This window comes from Lolium rigidum, chromosome 3 (genome assembly GCF_022539505.1).
Source record: "Lolium rigidum isolate FL_2022 chromosome 3, APGP_CSIRO_Lrig_0.1, whole genome shotgun sequence".
Taxonomy (NCBI): domain Eukaryota; kingdom Viridiplantae; phylum Streptophyta; class Magnoliopsida; order Poales; family Poaceae; genus Lolium; species Lolium rigidum.
Genome location: NC_061510.1, coordinates 96,215,326 through 96,229,683, shown reverse-complemented (window position 1 = coordinate 96,229,683; position 14,358 = coordinate 96,215,326). Strand labels below are relative to the sequence as shown.

The 14,358-nt window shown below is 46.6% G+C and overlaps 1 protein-coding gene across 1 annotated transcript; it reads right to left on the bottom strand.

Annotated features, from left to right (window-relative positions):
- Positions 1-1,518: 1,518 nt before the first annotated feature.
- Positions 1,519-2,676, bottom strand: LOC124695216 (BTB/POZ and MATH domain-containing protein 1-like). Its single transcript, XM_047228095.1, has 2 exons — positions 2,277-2,676; positions 1,519-2,243 (listed from the first exon to the last, which is right to left on the bottom strand). Exons 1-2 carry the CDS (start codon positions 2,674-2,676, stop codon positions 1,519-1,521), a joined length of 1,125 nt encoding a protein of 374 aa, XP_047084051.1.
- Between the last annotated feature and the right edge of the window lie 11,682 nt (positions 2,677-14,358).

Below are 14,358 nucleotides of genomic sequence, written 5' to 3'. Positions count from 1 at the left end.
AGGGCCCTTTTGTTGTGGCTTTTTTTGGCTTTTTGGTTTTGGCAAAAGCCAAAAAAGCACCTAGGTGCTTTTTTGGCTTTTGGATTGGCTTCCAAAATCCAAAAGCCAAAAAAGCACCTATTTAGGTGCTTTTTTTGGCTTTTGCCAAACCCAAAAAGCCAAAAAAAGCCACAACAAAAGGGCCCTTAGTTGGGTTGTCTTGGTCCTTGTCTTGCACCAAACAAAATAATAGTGATTTCTTACATCTACCTGGTGCATCTGAAGTGCCTTCGTGGGCAAACCACCTGATTGCCTGCAAGCACGAGCCCACTTGTCGCCATGAAACACCGATGGGCTTCTCCACCCTGCTCTGATGGCGCCCTCTGCCCCCCCACCCCCCACCCAGCGGTGAAATTGTTGGTAACTTAATCCTGTAGCAGTGGTCATTGAGTTCCAGGCGTTGCTGCATGCTGGGTTCTATTTGGAAACGGGATGCGGGAAAACAGAGTTGTGTTTGGCATAGTTGTCCCAAGCAGATTCTGATTTGAATTCCTTTTTTACTGAAAGAAACATGGTGCCTTCGATTCTGAACTCCAGTCTTGACATGAGTGAACATCAAAGACCAACTCAAAATTGCACACTATAAAGAGTGACGTTTCTATCTAGGTAGTAGGCCTGGGCGTCGTTGATTCAACAGAATTCCCCAGGAACTATAAAACTGTTTGTTTTGTAGGATTGAGAACCCATTCGAAGATATATTTTTTCCTGTTGACCATTTAGCATTCAGTCCCAAAGAAAAAAATCATCATGTTCATCTTGCATAGAAATATCTCATTCACTTCTCCAATGAAGCAATTTGTTGTGATTTAGTGGACACTAAGCATCCATGGTAAAGTGGTGTGGTGTATCGAGCGGAGAAAAACAAAGAAATTGCAGAGTCCAGTCTGGAATCCTAAGAAATTCTTTGGCAATCTACCCCGCAGGTTTCTGGGTAAAATAAGAATTTCATCATGCAACATGTAACAATATTCGTTTTCATTACACAGGAATGGCAAAATGATTGTTGTACAGAAATAATACTATGCAGCGCCCGTTACAGAGTCATCTCGCGTGCACTGTCAATCGTTGTGCCGTTGCAGAGTATTAATGCCACCATCGAAACTGTCTTTTTTCCAAATAGACAGAAAAGCAGCTAAACTAACCCATTGCTGACTATATGGGGGAGAGAATATTATGTAGTTGTGTTATCTTTATTCTGAAAAGAAGCAAAACTGTTCCAGCTTGATCCAAGCTATTACCCTAATGGATATGCCGTCCTGATCTTAAAAAATTAGGCCCGAATGGCAACTCTGGGAGGCAATGAAAGCGTAAATCACCATCACCCACCATTAATGGTTGACGAATTGAGAGGGTATACTTGAGCTACTAACAGGTTAAGACATAAACAGGGACCTAATGACAAACTAGGAGAGCACAACCAAGTACAATTGCAGCAGAAGTATTTTCTGGCACGCCAGCCAGAACTTGAAACCCTGGTAGCTAAACGAGGAATAAAAATATTCCTGTATATACTAAGAACAGGATGATAAACGATGGACATGCCTTCATGTATCCCATCATCATCCCTCGGCTTTTCTTGTGAGCACCAGGACTCATGATAGTCGATTTTGCGGGTGCTATCTTTATCCTACTCTGCACTTCAACCAAGAGATGCGGAAAGCTCTGCATCAAGCAGATATACTCACCTGTTGTTCCAACTATCTTGAAATTGTCAGCATCCGCAAGAAAATCAAGGCACCTAGCTTTAAGTTTGGAGCAGACGTGGTCTTCCGCCAGCTCCAACATTGAAACCACAGTATTTATCGTGATACCGTCCACACTTAGCTTGTCCTCACAATTCTTCTTCAATCTCTCTATCCCGTACCTGTCAGCAGCTATAAGTAGATGCTGGTATTCTGCCACAGTGATCGAAGCATCTATCTTGCCAGCATTGGGCAATGAACCATGGTACATGTAATGGAGCATAGTTCTGAAGGTTGATGCCTCCATGTCTTTAATGGGTATAGAAGTCATCTTGCTTTCAGCCATCGGGCCATAGAGCTCGGCTCTGAAGACGGGCGAGCGGGCGGCGAGCACCAAGCAATGTGCACTGAAGCTCTCCCCTCCGACGTCGAAGGAAACATCTGTCAATTCTTGTTTACCCGACATAATGGCCAGATGATGACCCAAGTCAGGGAGCTCATTCTCCATTGATGAATCTGGAGCTGCACACGGAGGGATCAAGCCGGGCACTGAACGGCAGCCGATGTCCACGGAGCACAGCGCCACGAAGTAGTTGCCCACCACACAGTTGGCCTTGACATGGTCTCTCCTTGCGGACAACACGAACCCACCGTTTGCGACGTTCGAGGATTTCCCTATCCCGATGGAAGGCGCCGGTGTGCCGGTCTTGTCGAGCAAAACCATGTGTGCGGACACCTTGGCAGTGGCGCAATTCGAGACCCAGAGAGCGAGCGTGAGAATGCCGGTGCGTGCAGGCCAGTAAAACGCATGGCATCTGCATCCAGCAATGACCGTGCTCGCGCTTAGACACCGGGAAGGGTCATCCTTGGGCGGCGAGAGCCTTACCCGGAGACGGAAGATGTTATTGTCTCCTGTAGGGACGATGTGGCAATCGGATGACTCGCCACCAGCCATGATTGAACGGAGGTTTTGAAGAGGCGGAACGGAGGCGGCGGCAGGACGGAGGTGGAAGAGGCGGCGGCAGGACGGGGACTGGGGAGAAAGTTGGGACCGGAGTGCGTGTAGGCTTGGACTCGGGGAGTAAAAACAGGTCTTGTCACTTGCAAGTGGGCCGTAAAAACAGGCCCTGTCACTTGCAGCGTCCTGAGGTCTGGGCTGGAGTTCATTTCCAAGCGGGCTGTAAAAACAGGCCTTGTCACTTGCCGCAGGATTTGTAGTATGCAATTTCATTTTTCTCAAAAAATGTAGCATGCAATTTCATCAGAAATTCAATTCCTGCCACCGAAAACAACATTTTTAAATGTCAACACATTCAAACGAAAATTTCACCCAAATTTGTCTTTTACACATGACACTAAAAATGTCCATTTCCCGTGGAACAAATTTGTGAGCGTGTAGAATTTCGAGATGTACCCATTAAACTTTGTGTCAGAATTTTTCAACATTTTAAAAGTGTATTTAAAACGAAATTGAAAAATCAGGAGCATATGCTCCCAGGTGCCAAAACATCACTCCCTAATTTGATAATAAATTATTTAGAAAGTCATCATTCAAACAAAATATCAGAGTAAAGTAAGATTAAGTAGACACAAGGTGGGTTGTCAAAAAAGTAGACACTAGCTGGGATGTGATTGCACGTACCAATAACCTGCCAACAAATTAGAGAAAAAAGACATCAAATTTATTCACTCGCAAAAAATGGACTGATAATAGGGAGTGGTGGCCGCGAATGTCATATCATGTATAGTTATATTACTATATTTTCCTTTTGAAATATATTGACCCACTAAACTAAAATATGCATTTGCCTAATACTTCCTCCATTTCTAAATATAAGGTGTATAGTTTTTGGCACAAAAATAAAAAAACACATATGGAGCAAAAATTACACTAGGTTTGGGTGGGATCACCCTCAACAATCGATGTGAGAAAATAGAGGAGTTTGCGAACTATAAGGGAACACAATAAAATCTAAAAAAAACTGGCTAGATAAGTTGTGCGACACAATTGACCTTATATTCTGATTTTTTTTCTTAAAAAAACTATACTCCTTATATCTAGAAATGAAAGGAGTAGTTAATACCATTATTGGGAAAGTCCTCAGCCTTTAAGAAGTGATGGCCGCAAAGCCTTTCAATTTTATTTTGCTTGATTAACCGGCTCTTGGTTTCACCTGCAAAATATAATTGTTGAAAAATAAGGAAGAAGTGTACCATACAAAATTAATATTTCTTGATTGGTATGTTACATTTTAGCCTTGAATGACACTAGTTGACCATGCAGCATGAATCTGAGATAGCCAGGGGATAAATGATGGTATATCATTGTATACTACACATTTGAGTTAATGTTGATGGAAAATGTCACACTTCTACCATTCAATCCATGATTTTGATAGAAGTTCACATATGTGTTAGCTGGATGGGAAGGATCAACCCATGATGTAACCATTCTTGCTTACAGCTTGGTTACACCTGATGGCCTCAAAATCGTTGAAGGTAAGTTCTACCTAGCCAATGCTAGACATGCTTGCCGTCCTAATATTCTTCCACCCGTCGGGTCAACAAGGTACTATCTCAATGAGTTTTCTGCAAAGCACTACCCATAGAGGAATACCAAATGACTTTTCAATCTCAAACACTCAAGCCTTAGAGTCACGATCGGGAGGGCATTTGATGCTCTAAAAAAAGGTTTAATATCTTTGACCAAAAATGGTAGATTTGAACCCATGAATCCATACCACCCTTTGTCCAGCAAGTCTGCACGTTGTTTGGTAGGGTTATCTTGCACCAACTCACAATCATGTCGACGTTCTTGTAGCTCTGGGTGATACCATGGAAGCATGCATCACATGATATGGGTATTGTATCGCCAGTGAAACTGAGCATCTATCTGGGGCGAGTTTGGTAGCTCGTATATTTTCGTTGCATCTAGGGAACTTGGCTCCATAAAATCTGTAGGAGGTCATGCAACCTAAAAGTCACGTTGGGCAAGTGGACTGGTTGCAACAAGTCATTTTGAGCATCATAACAGAAGCCCATGCCCCATCGTTGGTTCGGCTCTTTTCCGTTTCACGTTTTCTGGCTGCATTTGGTTACGTGTCGTTTTCCGCATACGGTTGCCACGTACGCTTTGTTGGGAGCTTACCAAAGCGTCAGTACTTCATAGAAGGTGTTTGACATAATAACACTTCAGGTAGGGCTAAATACATAGAACATAAACAGTAATACAAACATAGTTCTCGCAGTGGACTAGATTGTTGCACCACAAGTCCACGAACAACTGCTTGTGATGCAACACAAATTCATCAACCGAGGGGTTAGCATACACCTTCTCGTCATACCTAGCTACCGCCAAAAATATACAGACTTGGCACCAGTGTTCATTAAACCTAGATACTTCCAAAATATATATCATCTTCATGATATTCATTACTGTCATCAACACGAGAACGGGCACCACAACAAGAACCCATTACCCGGGCTCCTCAAAGGTAATACTTCTTCAAGAAGGCAGTAAATCAGGACATCCTACACTTGGGGCCCATCGCAAGGTACCTGGTGGCTTGTGCCTTGTGCTCCATGAGGTGGTTAAGAGCACGGTGGATCGCAGGGGGAGAGATGGGTGCTTGTGGAACACACCCGACGTAGATCATCTTCATGTGATCATAGTTCGCTATGGGCTTGTTGAGGATATCACCGTCCCTCGGGTGAGTCTACAAACAAGAAGATAATTAGTTAGTCATCTTGTCATACCTTAGTATTGAGTGCACACAAGAAAAAATAGGTGCATTGATCAAACCATGATGTGTGCAAAGTAGGCATCATCGTCCATCATGGTTCTGTTGTCTATTCCACCTAGTGCACGTCCTCAAGCCTCACTAGTAGGAAAAGCCTCATCAGTGGCGCACCAAAAATTGATTCTGTGGCGCATGGTCTGTGCGCCACAGAATTCTCGCCACAAATATAAGCTTTCTGTGGCGCAGCTGACCATGCGCCACAGAATTAAGGTTTCTGTGGCGCACTGGCAGTGGTGCGCCACATAAATTAGGTGTTCTGTGGCGCACGTGAAGCAGCTGCGCCACAGAACATGGTGCGCCACTGAATTCTGTTTTGGTGCGCCACAGAACTATGTACAGGTATACTCGATTTTGTGCTTCCTGGTGTATTATACGGGATTTATACAGGTTTTATACACAGTATACAGGTTATATACAGATACAATATAGACAGATATAATATGGACACATATAATCATCACATCATCATCATATTACTTAGAGCCCGATCGGGTTATACATATAGCTCCATACTACTCATAATCCATGCATATTAGTTAAGTTCATCATCTCTAGATACAAATGAAGTGACACCGACCGCCGCCTACACTACGATGAAATAGAGTACCACCGCGACGATGGTGAGCAAGAGCGAGAGCACAAGGAAGATCTTCATCTTCATCTTGCTCTTGTTTGACTGGTAGGTCCTCCACTTGGCAACCGCCTCGTGTCTAGTCGGGTACCCTTTGTAGCAGTTGCCGCTGAACTTGTGCACCTGTTTCTTGCAGTCCTCCCACTCCTCGTACACTCCTGGAACCCGCCCTCGAACACGACGTAGTACGTCATCTCTATGGACACAAGGCATATTAGTATATAACAATGGAAAGAGTTAGAGGGTTCACATGCATACATATTCACAAGAATTAAAGCAAAGAAATAATAATAAACCTAGACATATAGCATCGGTATCACATAAGTAATCAAGTTCAACGACAACGACTACAATAGTAATTGAAGTCCAACAACAACGACCACCGTTTCGAGCAAATTAAGCAAGTTTAGTTTACAACACGAGTACAAATTGTCCATCGATTCAAAGTAATGCTAAGCACACCGGTCTCGGTCAACGAGACTTCTTCTTGAGCGGCTCCGGGAACGGCTTGTACAAGGCCTTCGTCGTCCATGTCCTTCCATCACCCTGCCTATGTAGGCGTTCTTCGATATCCCTCTTACACAACCCTCTGAGTTGGTATAAGAGCCCCGATGCGTTGGATACATCGTGTACTATAATTTCCGAGAGCTTTACTTGGAGGCGATGGAAGTCTTCTCTAAGATCATCATCGTTGATCTCCCCCGACATTTTAATGGGGTCTCGCTTGCTAGGTGGCAGAGACATCATCTCTGCATCCTCGACAAACCCTTTAAGGTGATGGAGGACATAGAAGGCCTCCTTAATGCTGCCAGCTGGCTGCTTGATGCAAGGGAAGTCGATCACGTGCTTGAACCCGAGCTTTTTAGTGTCCGGCCTGACAAATTCCCCTTTCTTGTCGAAGGTGCCTCCATTTTTGGAGTAGCCAAGGATAGCCTCATCGAGAACACCCCTTATTCTCCTGTAGTCTTTCTTCGTCGTCGTATTCGACGAGTCGAAATATTGGGCTAGTGACCACTTCGGGCAAAGGATGATGAGTGTGCAGTATTTGTCCCTGCTCAACACATGCAATTGAAATGGAATGTTGGAAAAGGATCGCCAATGGAAGAAATATATAAGAAAGCATAAGTTACGACGGCCGTGAGCGGATGTGTACTTACTCGGGAAAGACAGGCTGAAGAATGGTGTTCTTCTCTTTGTTCATGAGCATGAAGCTCTCGAGGTACCGCACCGCCTTGGTCCGTGTGCTTGAGCCGTCCTGGAGCTGGCTATCGCGCATGTAGTAGGGATCCGCTACCGCGATGTGGGGGTCTCTCTCGTTGATCTTCATCTGAAGATTGATCGCGTATAGGCGGACCAAGTTATAGTCGAGCCGTTTGCAGTGAAACAGATTGAAGACGTCCTCGAACGCTATGAAGAAGATATCCGCGGGGTATTCATGGACGAAGTTCGGGTCTTCTGGCACCTTGACCGAGAACACCGGGTAATTTGGATCCTTCTCTTTAAGAAGGGTGCTCTCTAGATAATGAATAGTGTGCTGCAAAGAGAGCATTAGTCCACCTGCAAGGTGTTCCATGTCCTTAGGCAGTATCGGTTTACCAGCTTGATGACACCGGGGCAAGCCATCCGGTGTCGGTGCTACCACATCGTCGACCTGGATCCTCTTAGGAGGAGGCTGGCTCAAAGATGCGCCCTTCTTGGCTCCTCTCTTCCTTGCCTTCTTCACCTGACCTGCTAGGGGTGCTTCAGGTGCTAGTGGTGCTTTGGGTGCTGCTGGGGTCAGTGCTGGTGGTGCTTCTGGGGTTGCTTGGGTTGCTCGCTGGGGTTGATTTGGGTGGCTCCCCGATGATCGTCTTACGCAGCGTGTTAGGGCTGAAAACGGTAGCAGAGCTTGACTTGAGCTGGATTGCCGGCCTCCGGAGGAGTGTCTTGAGAAAGACCCGTGAAGACCGTGCGCTGCTTCGTCACTCGTAGGGGGATGACCAAGTTGATCGCCGTGTGTGCGGAAGGCTTGTTCATCCATAGGAGGCATGTACATATCTTGGCTGCAGGCGCCAGTGTTGATGTAGGCATTGATGTCATCATCATCATCTACATCGTTGCCATCAAGTGGCGCCATGTCCTGGACCTTAGATGGTGGCGGTTGTGATGCCGCCGCTTGGCGTACCGTGCGTCTAGTTGACGGTCGTTGCGGTAGCGCTCCCAACAACTGTTTGTGGCGTGTGGTGGTGGCGGCGATCGTCGGTTCCTTCCGGGTGGCGGCGGCGACCGCCGGTTCCTTCAGGGTAGTGGGGGCGGCGACCGCCGTTTCCTTAAGGGTGTCATCGGCGCTCGCGATCTTGGGCCGGATGATAGGGGAGGTGGCGCCGGTGCTTTTCTTAGCACTCGGAAGACCCCCCCCGAGCACGAATCCGGTTCTTCGGCCATTTCATAAGCCATGAGGTGCAATCCCCAAGGGGCAAAACGTCGCCTTCGTCATGTGCCCGGAGGTTGAAAGGGGGATATGGCGTAGCGGTACTCCGGCACTACCACTACCAACTTGACCTTCGCCACGTCTTCCGCCAATCTAGCGCCGTGCATAACGCGGGAAGCCATGACAAGGCCGCTAGCAACTTCCACCAACTTGCCGCCGGGCTCCACCGTTTGCGAAGTATGCATTGTTCATCCCGAGTCGGGGCGCCATGTTGGGCATCGTGAGATGGCGGTCACGAAAGGCATATATAGTTAAAGAAGATGACGCGAAGGAGTAACTAATGAGTTTACCTCCTTGATGGCGTCGATCTCGGCTCATCGTCGATACAAGGGCGGCGGTTGGGGGCGTCGATGCGACCAGTTGGAGCTGCGGCGGCGGTTGGAGCGGCGGCGTCTGGTGGAGCCCCGACGCCGGCGTCGGGTGGAGCGGCACCGTCGGCGACTCGTGGAAGCTTGAGTTGCTGCCGCTGATGTTGGGCACATGTATCGGCCCCACTTGACCTCCCGCATTCCAAGCAGCTAACCCCTTCATCAACCCAGGGGGGATGATCTGCCGGATCTTCTCGTCCAATAACTTGTTCATCATCTCCGTGTTCTCCACAGGCTTTTCGGCCACCAGCTTCTCTAGTGACTCCACCTTCTTCTTCAGCTCCTGAACCTCGGATTTATCCTTAGCGGACGACCTCCTCTCCAGCTTTCTCGTCTTGGCATCCGATCCGTAGTACTCGGATAGCTTCAAACTTGTGCCAAAGCCGGACACACGGCCACCCGACGTCGGTGGCTTGTCCAGCTCCCTCTCCTTGTATTTGTTCGTCGCCTCGTTGAAAGGCGTGTCCCACGGTTCCGTCGACCCTCGGGACGACGGGCCAGCCGTATCCTTCATCAACTCTTCATCCTTCGGACAAAGGAACTTAAGGTTAGCCCATTTGGCTTCATTGCCTAATAAGATGAGCGAAATAATATAGAACTATCCTTACAGTGCATTGCTCGAAATTCCTCACGTCTTGGTAATCCGTAATAAATTCCCCGTCTTCCAGTCTAAGTAGTAGCGGGACCGGACAAAGTTCCTAGCCTGTACATCCTGGATTTTGTGCCAGGGGTTTTCTTTCCCCAGACGTACCATCTCGGCATCCTCCTTGTCCCAAGTGGGTTGTTTTCCTCGGTAACCGCCACTTCCGCAATGGTGGGTCCCTAAGTTCAACTCCCGCATTTTCTTCCCCCAGGCGGTCCATTTTTTAACACTGTCACTCTGTAAGTAAGACTTGAATGCATTAAAGTCTTCTAAGGAGATCGACGGGTCTTTGCTACTTATCCTCTCCCAGCTTTCACCGGCCTCGATCTTTCTCTTCAGCCGGTTCTTCCAGCTGCTCAAGGCGGTGCTCATCTTCGTGAGAGCTAAAGAGTCCACCTTCTTATTGAACGGCTCCGGGAACGTGTATCGTTGGTGAAGCTTCGGAGGAGGGATTGGGCGATAGCCTCGTTCTCCTTGCTTCGAGGTCCTGAGTTAGGATCGGCACGGTTTCACGGACGATGCACCCTAGTTGCATGCCGTACCCTTTGGCAACCCACGAAGGCTCCATCGGTAGGCCACTTTCGGAGACTACCGTGACAAGCATCGGTGACGTTGGCGAGCACTTGCGGCCTCCGATCCCTCCTTGGCCTCCTCGCCGTCCTCTTCTTCTTACCCTCCCGAGGGTTGCCGCCGCTATCACCTTCCGTGCGGTTGGCCGCGTTCTCTTCACCGGTCGTCTCTTCAGCAGGCTCGGCGGCGTCGTCCCAGGTATCGTCATCATCGCCGGTGTCGGCGGCGCCCCCCCCGGCCCTCTCCCTCGGAGGCGGTGTCCCGGCCCTCGTCGGTGTCGTCGGCGGCCCCCCGGCCCTCTCCATCGGAGGCGGCGTCCCGGCCCTCTTCCTCATCGCCGGGCGACTCGGCGGCGGCCTTCCGGGGCCGCTCGTAGCCCTCCCGAAGTCCTTGTTGGCCTCTCTCGCTTCTTCGTTCTGGCTCATGGGCTTAGAAGTGCTGCCCGACATGTTTATTTGCACTTCATTAAAAAGAGGCAAAAAGTTAGTACAAAAGTCAACCAAAAAATTCGGCATGACCTTTGCTATTTTTTCTACGTAGGAGTGCCATTTCTCAACCGAAACGGAAATTAATCAACGCTTCGGGAGAAATGGGCAACTCAATGAAATCCCTGCAAAAATATTCATCATATACACCATATATCCAACATATCCACCATATATCCACCATACAAAGTTGCCCACCATCTACAATACATCAAACAAAAGCCAACATAAACCTGGAGCATCTATCAGCATATTTTTTTTAACCTGGAGCAGTACAACAACAATGACCTTCTTAACACTACAAAAGCCAACATAAACCTGGAGCATCTATTTCAGCTTATATTCACCATATATCCAACATATCCACTACAACCTGGAGCACTTCAAGTTTTTAACTAGTAGCTACTGCCAACATGTGACCATGAGCATCATTTATTTCCTAGCATCTGCATGGAAGCATTACATAAACCCTACTGCATTGTATTGAAAAACATACTGCATTGTTCATTTTATTGAACCATGTACATCAACAGATTTGTAGCAGCTTCATTTTAATTTTCATTTAAACAAACTTCATTGTTTTTCAGAGAGAACTTCAAGAACTTTATTAGCTGTACTGCAAGCAATGAATTAAAAAAATAGCAAGCTTGACATCATTTATTTTGCATTATTCTTCACAACATTTATTTTGCTACAACATTATTCTTGATAGCATTTATTTAGATATATGGTTGATTACTCCAAGTCAGGAAGCAATAAATGTTGATAGCATTTCATTTTATTAACCCAAGCATTTTCATTTTCTAAACCTAAATTTTATACTGCCAACAAATCCTAGCATCAATTCAAAATCAACTAGGCAGTAGCATTTCATTTTATTAAAAAACCTACTGCATTGTATTGAAAAACCTACTGCATTGTTCATTTTATTAAACCATTAGCTCTAGTGCAAACAATGAATTTAAAAAAACAGCAAGCAATGAATTAAAAAAAATAGCAAGAACTTTATTAGCTCTAGTGCAAGCAATGAATTAAAAAAAACAGCAAGCAATGAATTAAAAAAAATAGCAAGAACTTTATTAGCTCTAGTGCAAGCAATGAATTAAAAAAAACAGCAACCAATGAATTAAAAAAAATAGCAAGCAATAAATTAAATAGCATTTGACTGCATCATTTGCATTTACATTTAAACCAGTAGCATCATTTGCATGAACAAGAGAACCTAAATCAATTTCTAGCTTGTACATTTCATCATAGCATCATTTCATCATTTCCATTTAAACCAGTAGCATCATTAGCTTTAACCAATAATTGCTAACAAATCCTAGCAATAACATATACATACTACACTACATCATGCCACCAAAGTAGCTAGATATAGGTCATTTGTTTCTACATTTATTTTGCTACAACATTATTCTTGATAGCAAGTAGCTTTTTATCTGCTAAGTTTCTACTGCATTCATTTGCTACAACATTAGCTTGTTCATTTTTATTTGCTACTGCATTCATACTAACCCTCTTTTGACTCTCTCTTACAAAGCAAATTGAGGTGTTCTTGAAATTCTACTACCTATTTGACTACAGCAGCACTACAACCTAGTTTTTCTTGAAATTCTATTTGACTACAGCAGCACTACTGCATTCATTTGCTACTGATGCATTTTATTGAACCAACCAAACAACTAATGGAGATGCACATTTGAGCAATCCATAGCAGCATTGCAAGGAGATGCACATTTGAGCAAATCCATAGCAACATTGCAAGCAATCCATAGCAACTAGGCTAGCCAGAGAGGGAATTCGAAGCAGCAACTAGGTTAGGGGAGTGGGGAGGACAGGGGAGAGGAGCTCTCACCGAACGGGTGGCGGTGGCGGGGATCAAGCGGTGGTGGTGGCGCTATCCTCCTCCTCCTCGGCGACGGCGGCTCGGGTGTCCTCCTCCTCCTCGGTGGCGGCGGCGGCTCGGGCGTCCTCCTCCTCCTCGGTGGCGGCGGCGGCTCGGGCGTCCTCCTCCTCCTCGGTGGCGGCGGCGGCTCGGGCGTCCTCCTCCTCAGCAGCGGCGGCGCTAGGCGGTGGCTCTAGGCGGTGGTGACGGCGCTAGGCGGTGGTGGCGGTTGCGCGAGAGAAGTGTGGCGCTAGGGTTGTGAGTGACTGAGTGGGGAAGAAACTGTTGTTGATCGAGTTATTTCACTAAGTGTCCAAATTCTGTGGCGCATCCCTCTCAGTGCGCCACAGAATTAAGCTTTTTGTGGCGCATCAGCACTGACATGTTAGACACTTAGCAAAACAAAATGGTTTACTGCTGTGTACTGACAGTTACTTAGCACTAGACCAGTGGTTAAGGTCAATGTTAGCCCATTAGTAGCCAGGTTCGAACCTTGGCTGCTACACAATTTTTCTTTTTTTTCTTCATATTTTAGTTACATTTCAATAAATAACACAACATTATTTAGTAATTAGTAGAGTATTATAAATTACTTGTCTCATACAAACATGTACGTTCTTGTTTCTCTCACACACACATGCATGTACTTGTCTAACACACACTCACACACATGTGATAGACCAAAAAAAGATCTTCTTCGTCCCGGCTCCGAGCTCTAGCTAGCGTCTCTTCGCAATCTTCTTGCCCTTTCGGTTGTTGGCGGTTGAATACTTTATACCGGCCACCTTGAGATTTCTTCGCGTGAACGGACAACCTTTAGAGGGTAGGGAGGTCTTCCTTCTTACTTTACTAGTAGTAGGCATGTCGAAGTGCCTGTCGAATTCCTCCTCAATCTTCGGGTCACCGTTCTTGTCCAAGTCTTCCTCGTTGGCGTCTCCTTGCATTCCTATGATGCTCCTCTTGCCCCTCCTCACGACAACACGGCTAGGCCTCGACGGATCGGTGATGAAGAAGCATTGGTCAACTTGGCTACCGAGTACCCATGGCTCATTTTTCGCGGATGCGTTCTTCGATTTTGCATCGGGTATAACCATGGTTGTGAAATATCGGCCTTCTTTTTCGACCTTCTTGGCCCATCTCATACGAAACATTGGCACCGTCTCTCCACAGTAATTGAGCTCCCATATCTCCTCGATCCTTCCAAAAAATCTTTCCTTGACATTAGTCTCGTCATCGGCGTATGACAGCATAGTTACTCCCGAGTTTTGATTTTCACTATTTCTGTCCTTTTCCTCGGTGTAGAATCTGTAACCGTTGATGTCGTACCCACTGATAGGTCCTTACGTTATGCCCGGGTCCCTGTGATAAGGTGTATATGAGTTTTTCATCTTCGGTAGAAGGCCTTTTTCTCTCGTGCTTCAACCAGTTGAGTTTGCTTGAACCAACGCGTGAAGCTGGAGTTGTGCTTTTTAGTTACGTCTCCCATCTTCCTCGGCCGGCCCATATCGATGTAATTCTGCTCGACCATGCTTTTGTGCTCTTGCACGAAAGGTTCGATCAGTTTTAAGTTTTGTAGCGCGACCCGGTGAGCCCTGTCAAAGTCGTCGCGTCGATTGTCAATGCCGACATGGACCGAGCGGTAGCCCTCGCGGTGACCGACTCCGGCGAGCCTCCCGAGGTGCGTCTCGGGGGTAGACCAACATGATCCTCGTCGTCCTCGGTGCTTAGATAATTCGGCGAAGGAGATGCACTCGTAGGTTAGAAACCCCTTGGCCATGCTTG